The sequence below is a fragment of the Eschrichtius robustus genome, chromosome 3 (assembly GCF_028021215.1).
Source record: "Eschrichtius robustus isolate mEscRob2 chromosome 3, mEscRob2.pri, whole genome shotgun sequence".
Taxonomy (NCBI): domain Eukaryota; kingdom Metazoa; phylum Chordata; class Mammalia; order Artiodactyla; family Eschrichtiidae; genus Eschrichtius; species Eschrichtius robustus.
The window spans coordinates 159269912-159285082 of record NC_090826.1 but is presented as its reverse complement, the minus strand read 5'-3'; the positions used below and the strand labels follow the sequence as shown (position 1 = coordinate 159285082).

The window sequence follows — 15171 nt, the reverse complement described above, 5'->3', positions numbered from 1 at the left end:
ATTCTGTAAAAGTTTTTTCTAGCAGTAAAATGGTATAACTGTATGAAACTCTATAACTGTGTTAATTAAGGAGAGCACTGTTTGCAAAGTAGAAAATCTCTGTGTAACATGAAATGTCCTCTTACCTCCTGTGACAATCACATTTGCTTTTATACTGTAACAAAAAGTGTTTGCTCCTCTTGGCATGGAAAACTCTCTGACAGGCCTGCAAAACACAAATTAGATATAAAACTTGTATATTTTTCCTTATAAAGCTAATTCCAACTTATAAATAGATTGTGTTCAAGAGGCTCACTTCTAAGTTGTTATGAATCCATTTACCCACAGAAAATATTATAAGCAAAGATTAAATTCTCACTGACCCACAGAATCTGCTTACTCCATAATATGATATTAATGCAGCATTTGCATTGTTTCTGTTTAAAAAGAAATCCTTTCCTCCACCCTGGAGTTGAGGTTGTGCTGGTGTTAAGGATGGGCAGAGATATATCACATCTTAAGCCAGAAAGTATATTGCTCAGCTAAATGAGTGTAGTACCACAGAATGGCAGGAATGTATTTGGACACTTCCCCCTCGCTCACTACCCACCTCCAACTTGCTGTCAAGTCTTGTTGATTTTACCTCCTAAACAGACATGAAATCTGACCACTTCTTCCCATTTCCGCCACAATGTCTTGGTTCAACTCTCCATCCCCTCTCACTGGAACTACTGCAATAAGCTGCTATTCTCTCAGCTTCTACTATTTCCCATTCCCTTTCCCCAATCCCACTCCAAATCCTGCTGTCAAGTTGCAGCCAAAGTGATCTTTCTAAAACGTGAGTTGGATCACATCACTTTTCTCCAGTGGATTCCTGATGCTCTAAGAAACACCAGGTTCCTTCACCTGGCCCACCAGGCCCATATGGTGCTGGGTGGTCCCTGTCACCTTTTCAGGCTCACTCCATGCCCTCCTCTTCCCCTGGATCCAGCCATGTGGTCTCTTTAGCCTATTTCTGGCCTCACTGAACTCTCTTCCTCCTCAAGAGCTTCTGCACAGACCAAAGATTTTCTTCCCCTGGATCCTAGCCACACTAACAGCCACCCTCCTGTAAGTGTCAGCTTAAATATCACTTTCTCAGAAAGGCCTTTCCTGGACTCCATCCTCCTGCCCCCACCAACTAAATAAAGTCTTTTGTGTTATTTTCTAGTATAGTACCATGTTATTTTCCCTTAGGCATAAAGCTCCTGACCTTAGTCTCCTCTTGCCTTGTATGTTTCCTTTTCTTTTCTTTCTTCTTAAATAAAATGGTAGTATATACTATTCTGTTCCTTGGTTTTTTTCACTTAATAATATATCTTGACGATCTTTCCAAATCAGTAGGTAAAAAACTTTCTCATTCTTTTTTCTAATTGTCATAGAGTATTCCTTTGTAAGACTAAATCATCATTTAATTTCTGAGGGACATCAAGCTGTCTCAAATTTTTTGTGATTACAAATAATACTGCAACTAGCAGTCTTTCTTATAAAAGTGCCATTTCATATGTATGTATTTCTAAAAGACAAGTTCTTAGAAGTGGTATTGCAAGTCAAGGGGTACATGTATTTGTAATTTTAAATTATATTGCACTTTCTTTTTAATTCTTTTTGCCCACTAGACTACACTTCTTTAAATGTGGCTCTTTATAAAAACTGGACCTCATAAAGCATAACTTCTATGTAGCTTATATTTGGGGGTTATCTTTGAGATAATAAACCTAAGGGGCAATACCCAGAAGCCTCTTGGCTTGCAATTATCACCCTAAACTTCAGGTGAAAATAAATTTTCATTATAAGTGCCCAACGTGGATTTAGGTTATAAAAGAAATGGATATGAATTAAACACAGGCTGTAGAGTTCTCAGAACACAATCACAAAGTCAATGAGAGAGCATGTAAATGAAGTCTGAATTGCAGTCTTTGGGAAGATGCAGATATATGATTTGGCTGAAACAACTTTGTTTAATGTCAGAAAAATTATGAAGAAAAAATTTGCTCAACTAAATTCAGGAATTTATGTAAGAGGCTCTTACTGGAAACCATGGATCATGTGTAGTTTTTCCAATTATTTTACTTTTTATTCTTCCTTAAACCTAAGGTAAAGAGTATTCCTTAGACCCCTACATCCAACTTCATCAACCTCTTAACTTAGAGGTTAACTTCATTAACCTCTTTACTTAGGTCAGAAATTCTCATGACCTTAGAGCAGTGGTTCCTAAACTTGGAATCAGAATCACTTTGGATGCTAAAATATAAATTCCTGATCCTATCCCTAACTTAGTAAATTGGAATCTCCAAGGGGCTCAGAAATTCATATTAAATTTTTTTCCAAAATGTTTTCTCACATATATGCCTATAACATTTACTTGTAAATTATATACATATATTACACAATTAATATAGTATGCATATTATAAACAAACAGCAATAAATATGAGATAAAAATTTAAAAGAAAGGGAATTTCTAGAATTTTCTACCCACTTTCTGATGGCTCATCTTGCATTCCCTCTGGGGTATATGCACCCTGCTTTTGAGTTGGTTCCTGATAGTTTCAAGAAAGAATATGAGAGCTCTTTCTGATTTTATTTTTTTTTAACAGGAGCCCCAGTAAGAGGAGGTGGTGGGAAGGGCAGACTTCTGTAGGGACCTGTCATAAAATGGATGGAGCATGACAGGGCAAACTGGTGAAGTGGACTTAGAATGCACCCAGGGTTGAGGTCAGGAGGCCTAGATTTTGGTCACATTCTGTGGCTAAATACATGACATTAGAAGCGTCACTTAATTTTGCTGAACTACAATTTCCCCACTTATGAGACCAAGGATTGGATATAGCTTAAATAGCTTCTATTACTTAAAATCTTTGATTTTATGCTTTCTGTGTGGATGTGGCTGGGTAGGAGTCCAGCAGGCCACTGCATAGCTTATATGAGTGATGTCCAGCACTGTGCAGCACACAACCTGCATAACCGTTATCAGTGGCCCCTGGGTTGGGGCGGAGGAAAGTACGTGAACAAAGACTCCAATGACTCATTGTACTTTCCAATCAGTAGTGTAGCTCCCCCGTGTGGGGGAAGAAGTGAAATTAGAGCAGCTAGAGGGTTGTGGGAGAAATAGATCTGAATTTATGGATTCATTGAAGGTTGTTGACTATAGAATTTCCATATTGGAAATGTTCAGGATGGTATGTTTGAAAATTGTTCCTGCCTTACCTAAGATTATTAAAGCATTAGATTTCTGTATTAAAGAATGTCTGCAGTTGGCAAAGGAGTTGGGGAGAGGGCATAGTGAGCTAAAAGTATACTCTGAAAGGGAAGTAATCAAGAGAGAGAAATTCCCCAATGACAACAAGGCCTGAGAAAGAATTTTTGGGGGCACTCAGTAGGGCCTCAACAAAATTTACTGAGTACAAACTGAATGTCCAGCACTGGTCTAGAGGAAACATCAGTGAACTGTGATAGCAGAAGTGAGTGTTCATTAGTTAAGATGTGTACAGGAGCCAGGCAGGTGAACTAGATGGGTGAAGCAGGCTGGCTAGGAAACTACAGGGCGTGCACGGAGAGTGCATGTCCTGTGGAAAGGGGGAGCCAAGGCTCAGAGCCAGCTGACAAGACTAAACAAATAAATGACCCTAAATGCTACCAAACAAAACACCATTTGCAGGTTGCATTTAGCTCGTGAGACTACCAGTTTGCAACCTCTGAATGAGACAGCTCCTATATTTTAAAAAACATACACGATGATAAAATAGCGATAGTTTAGACAAAATTTCCAATTTTAATAAGTGAGAATGATCATTTAGAGGAGAAAAAAATAGCTTTTTTTGTTTTAAAGTTCAAAAGTAACACGAAGTATCAGTAGTTAAGTCCTAAGTGGGAAGTTTACTAAATAAACAGAGCAATAGATTATACTACTTCTATGTAAAAAGATACTTCTAAGATATTTTAAGATTTTTTTCTTCCAAAAAATTTATATCTAGCTTATAGTAGTAATCTTTCTGACTAGCTAATGCAAAGGTAAACTATAGTCCTACTTTATTCAAATGACTACTTATTCACAGTTCATGAAAAGCAGCCCTAATTCAGTAACATAAATCTAAAATCAGAATTTAGAATTTTGAAAATGTTTAAACGTTCCAGATAAGAAGTAGTTTCTACTTATCTCTGCTGACTTATTTACACTTGTGCCAATGACATGTTTTTCTGGTTGACTGAATGAACTGAACTCGATTAGGTATAAACTGGGAATGGCATTATTTTCTTCTACCCTTGTCTCCAAACACAGCCTCTTAGTACATCATCTTGCCCCAGCAACAAGTCTTCTTGGACCAGTTTCCATTAGGAAGGGAAATTCCTGCTAAACCACTGACTGTGGCCCACAGGAAATTCACACAGGCTAGTCGTGCAGGACAGTGTCAACCTGAATGCAGCCCCACCCTATTGTCTTGGGTCCCTCCTGCCAGGTAGGAATGTGTGCATTAGGCACAGCAGGTGCAGAGTTTAGGGCCCACAGTAATTTTGGGGGCCCACAGAAATGTTCTAATTGTTCTTAAAATCAAAGGAAAAAATTTAAGTTTAGGGTCAAGAGAAGTGTTTTAATTTTTTCTCATATCAGAAAAAATAAAATTCTTAGAGCCTAAAACATTAAAAAAGTTGAAGTCTTTGAAATTATATCAAAAATAATGTGCAATATCGATAGCGTTATGGTGGGAGGGACACATGAAGGCAAAAGTGCTCAGGGCCGCATGTCATAATATGGTGCAGCCTGCAGCCTTCAGAATTCCCCATGGGGAAGCAAGTAGTGGTCATAATGTGCATATGTCACCTGTCAAACTTGCCTAAGGTGAGCCTGTGTGCTTTGGGGCCTCAGCAAGTAGCCCCTGGGGAGCCAGATATATTTCCCCGTGTTTTTTGGCTCTCCTGGAGCAGGTTGTCCTGGAGGAGCCTCTCCTGGGGCTCTCCTCCTGTGGTCTGAGGTGGGGGAACCTCTCTCCCAACCGCCACTCTCACCCTGGGGATGGCAGACCAAATGCCTCAGCATTCCCCATAGTTCCACAGCTAGGTAACTGCATCCTTCTTTTCAAGTATTTTAGAACTGCTTGTTGTTTCTTCATTGCTGTGGGTGACTGATAAGATAAGAGTCATGGGACTGGTCTGACTACCTTCTAATAATTCTGTGAGGATGGTTTAGTATATCTTTCTTTAAATGGAACTTTAGCTGAAATTCTAAGATAACAGGAAAAGAAACATTTAATGCTCTGTTAGTTGATTATGGATCTATCAAACATTTTTACGTCAATGTCTCAGCATGTAAAATGGGGATCATACATACTTCCCATTAAATTTTTGTTTGTTTTTTTAAAATACCTGCCCATTAGATAAAATTAATCTATTTTCCTGGCCCACATAATTAAATGGACTAGAGATGGATGAACTGTGTCTTTCAGTAAAGCCAGTTTCAACTAAGAAAATTCATATAATTGATTTCAACTGGGAAAAAACTTAAAACATGAGCTGCTTTTCACAGATATTTTATATACATATTCAACTGCATAGTTTTTAACAGATTGCTTTCTTATTCTGTAACTAGGTGTAATTTACTCTAACTGGTACATACCAGAGTGTTCTCTGAGAAAGTTATGATAATATTAACTAGTATTTCCACAGCATTTTACATCTGAAGAATGAAGAGAGTTTTCACTCAACATCTTACAGTGCAGTGAGATATCTGGTTTGGTGTTTGGACTTGAGCTCAGGTCCCCCACACCATGGTCCCTCCTCAGGGATGGGGTGGTAGGTCAGGGGTGTGGGGGGACCACCCTCTCATCTAGGATGCCTCAGGGGGACCCACCTCTAAACACTGACCACAGCAAGATAGCACTAGACTCATAGTCTTATGTACAATGTTGGCCCATATTGTCCATTCCATAACAAAATAAAATGTAGATACCATGGGACTTTGAACACAGAAGGCTCCTAATAAATATGTTTGAATACCCTTCAGGAACAAATACCACTGGTTGACAATACTGTACTAGTTTTCAGAGTCACACAGAATAGAAATATATTGATTCTGGAAAGTTCCCTCTGAATTTGTCCCTGAGATAATAGTACTTTTGAAGGAGAAACATTTTCTAATAATTTCTTCAAAATGAAAAAAAAAAAAAAAAAAAACCCAAACACTCTACTATCAAAAGACCTTGCCTGAATCATAGCATACTTCATCTCAGTTTCCCTGCTAATGTTACACAAATTCGTGAGCTCTGATCTGGGGAGGGAAGAGGGGTAATCAGATGGAATGTTACATAATTAGGGTTATTCACTGAATGTAATACGATGCTCAGACAGGAAAGCATTCCAGGGGGATCATGTAATTGCTAAAGGTGAAGGGCCATTGAGCAAGCTTGTATCCTCTCTTATCTTCCCTTGGGGTGGGGGTAGATGGGAGGAATGCAGGGGACAAAGAAGAAGTCATTTTTATTTCCTCCTTGATGATGTAAGGCAGGAAATTTGAGTGCCTCAGGTAAAGGTATTTTTTAAAAATAGTGGTCCTCACTCTGGATTACTGCCTGTGATTAATCCATATTGTACCTATTCCCAAAGAACAAGAGAAGGTGCAATAGAAAACTTTAGATCAGGGTATGGTAAACTTTTTCTTTAAGGATCCGGATAATAAATATTTGACACTTTCCTATTTACTCTCTGCCACTGTAGCACAAAAACAGCTGTAAATAATACGTAAACAAGTGAGCATGGTTGTGTTCCCATATAACTTCATGAGCAATGAAATTTGAATTTCGTATAATTTTCATGGGTCATGAAATATTATTCTTCTTTTGATTTTTTCAACCATTTAAAAATGTAAAACCTATTCTTAGTTTGCAGATGCTCCAAAAACAGATGGCCCACTGGACATGGCACATGCCGTTTTCTGACCCCTACTATAGAAGTGGGAACACAAAGCACAAACCAGTACAGGTCTACAGTTACTCCACCTGATATCAGTATTAAAATTCATTTTCTGATGTATTTCAGTATCTTTATTAAGGGAACAAAAAGAGGAACTTACATTTATTGAGCACTAACTATATATACCATGCATTAAGCTAGGCACTTTACCTGAGTAACTTAGGTTAATTTTTACATACCTTATAACACTACAAGGTAGGTATATTCATTCCCATTTAAAGATGGAAAAACTGAGACTAAGTAGAGCTAATGGTAACGTGTTCAATGGTCACAAAGCCTTGAGTGCCAGACAGAAACCAGTTCTGACTGGCTCCATAGCAACCCTACTGAGAACCACTACATACTTTCTAATATTACAATCTGCCTCCAAGCTGGGTAACTAATAAAGAGTAATGCTAAGTAGTTAGTTGCTCATCTCTTGGAATTGCCAAGCTATTAAAGGGTTAATGGTTCAACTTATGTCTTGAAATAGGCCAACATTCTTTACATGGCAATATTAATAGCATATGTTCATTTTCCTGCTGGTACATTTGTGAAATTACCATACAAAATTATGAGCAGAATGGTAATCATTTCTTAAATGGAAAAATTTTTTTGAGAGGAGTTTTTTCCTGCCTTTCTGGGAGCTGTACTGGCTTCCATTTTAACAGCTGGCCAATTATGAATTAGTATAAATGCAGTTTCATCTGTCTCAGCTTAAGACATTATAGGAAATTGCAGAGATAGGAATATGATGAATCTAAGGATGGAGTGGACTCAACTCTCTTTCTATTGAAATGACTCCTCAATGGCACTGACAGTTCTGGAAAACATGATTACACTGTATCACTTGAGAAATCTCTTTAGCTTCTAGATTTAGGAGAGTGACCCAAGGAAGTAGTTGAAAAGTCAGCCAGAGTTTGACAGAATAGATCAATGATCATTATTTGCTGAGTTTGTGTATTTTTGTCTCACAGTTTCCTGACCCTCTTGGGCCAAATTCTGGGAGATATGGTAAATACTAGGAAGCTCGGAATTGAGCTCAAAGACAAACTCCTGCCTATTGCAAAATAGATGCTCTTCAGACCTAAGACCAGAAAGTACTGGCAAGTTTGAAAAAGAAAACCTAGATAATTTAAGTGTTTACAGCTACAAAGTACCAAATCTACAGAACACTGTAGAGAGGAGGAATTTAAATTCCCTACAATAACATTACATAAATAAAAAAATACATATTAACTTTAATTTTGAAGAAAACATATAAATAAAAAGATTTATTCAATCCAAAGAATGGTTGCATCTGAGTGTGTGTGTGTCTGTGTTTGCACATAAGTGAAAATGGAATGGGATACAAGGGTAAAAAGAAAAATGGAGCTGGAGGAATCAGACTCCCTGACTTCAGACTATACTACAAAGCTACAGTAATCAAGACAGTATGATACTGGCACCAAAACAGAAATATAGATCAATGGAACAGAATAGAAAGCCCAGAGATAAACCCATGCACATATGGTCACCTTATCTTTGATAAAGGAGGCAAGAATATACAATAGAGAAAAGGCAGCCTCTTCAACAAGTCGTGCTGGGAAAACTGGACAGCTACATATAAAGAATGAAATTAGAACACTCCCTAACACCATACACAAATATAAACTCAAAATGGATTAGAGACCTAAATGTAAGGCCAGACACTATCAAACTCTTAGAGGAAAACATAGGCAGAACACTCTATGACATAAATCACAGCAAGATCCTTTTTGACCCACCTCTTAGAGAAATGGAAATAAAAACATAAAGAAACAAATGGGACCTAATGAAACTTAAAAGCTTTTGCACAGCAAAGGAAACTGTAAACAAGACAAAAAGACAACCCACAGAATGGGAGAAAATATTTGCAAATGAAGCAACTGACAAAGGATTAATCTCCCAAATTTACAAGCAGCTCATGCAGCTCAATATCAAAAAAACAAACAACCCAATCCAAAAATGGGCAGAAGACCTAAATAGAGATTTCTCCAAAGAAGATATACAGATTGCCAACAAACACATGAACGAATGCTCAACATCATTAATCATTAGAGAAATGCAAATCAAAACTACAATGAGGTATCACCTCACACCAATCAGAATGGCCGTCATCAAAAAATCTGCAAACAATAAATGCTGGAGAAGGTGTGGAGAAAAGGAAACCCTCTTGCACTGTTGGTGGGAGTGTAAATTGATACAGCCACTATGGAGAACAGCATGGAGGTTCCTTAAAAAACTAAAAATAGAACTACCATACGACCCAGCAATCCCACTACTGGGCATATGCCCAGACAAAACCATAATTCAAAAAGAGTCATGTACCAAAATGTTCATTGCAGCTCTATTTACAATAGCCAGGACATGGAAGCAACCTAAGTGTCCATCAACAGATGAATGGATAAAGAAGATGTAGCACGTATGTACAATGGGATATTACTCAGCCATAAAAAGAAACGAAATTGAGTTATTTGTAGTGAGGTAGATGGACCTAGAGTCTGTCATACAGAGTGAAGTAAGTCAGAAAGAGAAAAACAAATACCATATGCTAACACATATATATGGAATCTAAAAAAAAAAAAAAGGTCATGAAGAACCTAGGGGCAGGATGGGAATAAAGATGCTTGAGGACACAGGGAGGGGGAAGGGTAAGCTGGGACAAAGTGAGAGAGTGGCATAGACATATATACACTACCAAATGTAAAACCAGTAGCTAGTGGGAAGCAGCCGCATAGCACAGGGAGATATCTTGGTGCTTTGTGACCACCTAGAGGGGTGGGATAGGGAGGGTGGGAGGGAGAGAGACACAGAGGGAAGAGATATGGGGATATATGTATATGTATAGCTGATTCACCTTGTTATAAAGCAGAAACTAACACACCATTGTAAAGCAATTATACTCCAATAAAGATGTTAATAAATAAATAAATAAATAAATAAATAAATAAATAAATAAAAAGGAATAAGAGTGTGAGAGTGCGACTAACTCAATCTGCTCTTGAGGATACGTCACTGGAAAAAAAAGGGAATTAGATCTTCCTAGAATCATGTCAGTTGAAGGGCATGTTTTTGCTGACAAAAAGAAGGGACCTATTAATATTTCATTAAGACCTAATACAAGCATTCACCACTTGATTGACAGATCCTAATACTTGGAAAAGGGAATATTGGCCCGTACAAATTGTTCCCAAAGGAAAACTTGTGCCTTTCCTTTCTTGCAGTGTTAGAGTATTTATTATTATCATGGATTTTGGCAGCATGCGGAAATCAGTGTTCTTTAAAAATCCAGTCTCCACAAAAGACCTTAAATGTCTATAAGCAAATAATAATACTTTCAGTTGTTAAGGGGTTTTAGTTTTCAAAGCACCTTCACCCATTTCAGCTTATTTGAGTAGCACAAAAATCCCATGAGCTAGGAAAGTTAGTGTTATTCCCATTTATAAATGAGGTTATTGAGGTTCAAATAAGTTAAAAAAAAACATGCTCAAGACTCTTGGACAACGAATAAGTGGCAGGCGTGATCTAGAATTCCCTTGCAAATGTATTCCTTTATTTATATTCTCTCGTAATGAAAAGCACAGCCACGTATATAGCTCCCCCAAACTGAGCCTGGCGTCTGCTGCTGTAATGCTTTTCTTCTAGATCTTTGGATGATTTGCTCTTCACCTCACTCAGATCTCTGATCACATGTTATCTCCTCAGAGCAGTCTCTCGTGACCATCCTGTCAAGATTACTGCCTCCCATCACTCTTTATCCCATAATGCTCCTTCATCTCCATCACCTACTCACCTAAGTCTGTATTATTCATTTGATTATTTGCTCTCCCACTAGAATATGACTCCAAGAGAGGAGAGAGTTAGTCTTTTTTGTATACCATTATATCACTTCTTGGAACAGTTTTTGATCTATAATAGGCATACATTAAATACTGTTGAGAATGAAAAAATGAACCTTAGATTCCTCTCTTTCCTTTATTTCTCTCATCCAGTAGGTCACCAATTCTTGTAAATTTTATGAGAATCTGTTCTCTTTCCATCCTTACTTTCACTGGTTCAGTTCAAACCCCCATCATTTCTTTTCTAAACTATTGCCGTATCTTCCCAATTGGTCTCCCTCTTTTCAACTTGCCTTTCCCCAATCCATTCTCCACTTTGCTGCTAGGGTAATCTGTCAAAAACATGAATTTTATCACTTTTCTGTCTAAAGTATTCAATGGCTTCCTGTAGCCGTCAGGTTAAAATTCCAACTTTTTATCATGGTATGCAGGTCTCTTCATGTTTGGCTTATCCATTCTCATCTTTCCCAACTCTTCCTCTCTGTTCCAATCATATTGAACTACTTACAGTTTCTAGAATTCACCATCTTCTTTTTCACTTCTGTGCCTTTATAAATGTCATTTCTTTAATGTGACTATTTATCAACTCTACTCTCCTGCAACTGCTTTACCTGGCTAACTCTTACCAGTTCTTCAAAACTCAGTATGCATGACGCTCCTTTTCAGGAAGCCTACCCCAATTTTTATCCACACCCCAATCCTACCTTAAGATGCTCTGAGAACTCTCTTCTGCTCCCATACAACTCTCTTAAATCGATATCATGACACTTATCACCCTCTCTGGGAATCTATTTCCTTTCTCGCGCATTAAACGTGAGAGCAAAGACCTAGTCTTATGCATCTTTAAATTTCCAACACCTAATACAGTGCTTTAAACAGAGTAACCAATAAGTATTTGCTAAAAAAAAAAAAAAAAAAAAAAAAAAAGAATATTCAGCCTCCTGCTCTAGAGCTTCTTCTGGAGTCATCTATGTAGTTTTTTTCAAATTATAGGACTATCAGAAAGAGAACATTGAATATACAAAAACTCAACAAGCTTAGTGTCTTGGAAAGACACATCCTTAAACATAATTAAAATGCAATAAGTACAAAGACTGAAGCATGAAAAGGGTACCTAACCCAGTTGGGGAAGAGGTTGCTGGAAGAGGTCAGGAAAATTTCCTAGAGTTGGTATCACTTGATCCTTAAAGGATTTATGGGGTCAGTTATACCTCAAAAAACTGGAAAAAATTTTAAAAATAAAAAACTTCCCTCTTTAAAAAAAAAAAAAACCCACAGGATTATGGAGGTTGAGGTAGAGAAGAACTAAGAGGAAGAGTGGAGAGAGTATTTCAGGCACTGAACATGTACAAAGTCCCAACATGCAGTATCCAGGGAGCAGCAAGAAGTTCAGAGTAACAGAATCTTAAGTACAAGGTAATAAAGAGCAGTGAAGTGGATGAAGTGGAGAGGTTAACAGGAGCCAGCTAATGGGAGTGCTGTGGCAGGTGATGGAGAAATGTGAAGGACACTGAGATGGTTGGATATCATCCTTACAAGAATAGTTTGGAAGAGTATTGGGACAAGAGGGTAGTTGGAGAGAAGAGCCTAGGACAATAGAGATACAGAATATAAAGTAGATTCAACAAGAATTTTTAAGGCAATATAGACAAATTGGTGACTGATGATTTTTAGGGGTTGAGGGAAAAAGGAGTCATGTGGAGTTGCTAAATTTCTGCCTAGATGATTTGATGCATCATAGTGCCACCAAGAAAAATTTTAAATTCTATAAAAGGCATAGATTAAAAAGTGGGAGAAGTGAAGTGAAATTTAAGGGGGTATGAGATATCCAGGTGGACATAGTGAGTAGGTATACGTAAGTCCAACATTCAAGATAGCTTGGGTTTCATTAGTATACAGGTATTAATATGTTGGAGAAGAGGAACATAACCCAAGAATTGAGTAGAAAGTGACAATTAAGGTTGGCTAAGGACAAAACTCTGGAGAATACCACCGCAAAAAGAGCAGACACAAAAAGAGGAATCACAAGGGAAAAGGTCAAACAGTAAGATACGGGGAGAAAACTCTGGCTTCCCAAAAGCCAAGAGAATAGAGTTTTAGGATGGGTGAGATCAGTAATGCTGAATGCTCCTAGTTTAATTTCCTTTGGTCTGACAATGTAGACATCATTGGCCAATTTGAGAGTCTTTTCCGTAGAGTAGTAGCCGGGAGGCTATATGAGAGAGGATTTTAGAGGGAATGAGTAATGTCAAGATAGTGGGGATAGTGAATGCAGAGTACCCTTTCCAGAAGAGGTGTAGTATGATAGATCAAAGGACACTAAAGGTCAAGAAAAGCGTTACTCAGATCACAAGAGACTTGAGCATTTTAGGTTGAAAATGAACGAGTGGGAGAAACTAAGGTAGCAAGATCCTGGAGCAGAAGTTAAGTGCAGGGTCACCAATGGAAGGTGTGATACCAACCTCTGAAACAAAAAGAAAAGATTTAAGGCTGGGTGTGGATGTAGAAAATTCTGAAAAGATCTGGGGTGTTGGGGAATTACTCCTGAGGCCACAGGGGTTTTTTTGTTTTTTTTTTTTTTTGATCATATGGAAGGACAGGACATCGGTGGAGGGTGAAAGGAGTTGAAGTTTGGAACAGTCACTGAGAGGAATAAGAGGGGGTTAATCAAAAGTATGTAAAAGGATTGGGAGACTGGGCTAAGGGCTCTGCTGAGCAAAAGGGTTGGGATTTTGCTGATCGATACATTGGACAGATAGGAGTATAAATCAAAGAAGAATGCTGGTGAGATACAAACTCAGATGATTAACTTGGGATCCAGGAGGGTAGGAAGAGAAGAAAGTCAAGGAAAGGGTTGATAAAATTCAATCTACTGAGAGATAAAGGTATCAGAGACCTCAGCAACATCACTGAGTCAGTATAGTGCGAGTTGTAGTGTTCAAAAGCTGATATGGTAAGACGTGGAGGTCTGAGAGAAGGATGCTGGAACTTAGCGCCTGTCAATATTGTGCAGATCAATTTTTGATTTCTATTTTGTAATGTTAGATTGACAATAGGCAACTAAACATACCAATGTAAAGACAGTCTTTAAGAAGGAAAAAAAAAGCCACTTCATTCATCCAAAAGCCAACTAGGCACGTTTATTGTGTTTGCTTTAAACTTTCTTGTGTAATGAAATCACTGGCAAGTTACTTTACATAGTCCCCTATATAAGACTTCTTGTTCTTATCTCTATGGGCTTGCTGGAGGACCATTATTTATCACTTCCCTTTCTGAACTCCTATTATACCTATAATTCTAAACCAGCCAACTGGCCTTTAACTTGCTCTTCTTTGCAATGCAAATTATCCTAAGTAGTAGTGTGCTGATAAATGTTTAACATTCATTGAGCTGGGGGCAGGGAAGTAGAGATGGGAGTGTGCCATTGGTTTACAACATTTGCTGTTTTCCATGGTATAAATATTTCTCTCATGGCTGATTTCAAACCAGCAAAGGGACATCTCTGAACGTGGAGTTAGGAAAAGATACACAGTTGCACACCATTATGTAGTGCTTCTGTGTTCTTCAGGACCTAAAACCCTCAAGAACATAGGTAATAGTAAAATGTAGTAAAATAAATAAGAAGTAATGAGTTTTGAGTATTTATTGCCTTTGTTTTCAATATAATTGAATTGTGAGTTTATTTTAATCATGGCAGAGTTTAACAATAAGTAGGCCAAATTCCTGACATGAGCTGGCTGCACCATACTGCTGACTTTATGTCTATATTTCTTGTCTTCCCACTTAGATTTTAAGCATTTTAAGGCAGGGGTCATGACTTAAACATATTTGTATTGTCCACAGTTCTTAACACATTCTGACTTAGTAAATATTTGTTGAATAATTGATACAGTTCTGGATTAAAGGCTGAACTACGTGACCTTATACAGCTTTCTGGTTGCCATATAAACTGTTAGAATTACCCTGGTAAGTGTACCGGTAATATTTGTTCTGTGGAAATCATGGTTGTAGGTTTGTATATCTTGCAAATAAAAATCCTTTCTCTGGATGTTGAAGTAGAATATATTTTTTCTATACCACCACGAGGACATATTATATTTGTATATGTTTTCACAATGTTTCTTTATGATTAAGAATGTATCATGAATTGCCAACATAGTATAAAATCAAATTGGAAATAAGGTGGCATCTAGTTCTTAATTAAATGTTTCAGAAATTTATTCCTTTAAAATGCCAGAGTGTAATCACTAGCCAGTTAATTATGTTACAAAAACATAGAAATGATATTTGTGGTGTCAGATCTGGTGTCAAGAAATGAAATTGTTTTTAAGGTACTGAAGAAAGTTTTG

The 15171-nt window shown here is 37.6% G+C and overlaps 1 protein-coding gene across 1 annotated transcript in view; it reads right to left on the bottom strand.

Moving 5' to 3' along the window:
* WDR64 (WD repeat domain 64) overlaps positions 1-15171 on the bottom strand; it is a 151201-nt gene that overhangs the window by 99386 nt on the left and 36644 nt on the right. Inside the window, exon 9 of the mRNA XM_068541664.1 lies at positions 126-205. Within this exon, the coding sequence (XP_068397765.1) occupies positions 126-205 (80 nt within the window). The remainder of the gene's footprint in view (positions 1-125; positions 206-15171) is intronic.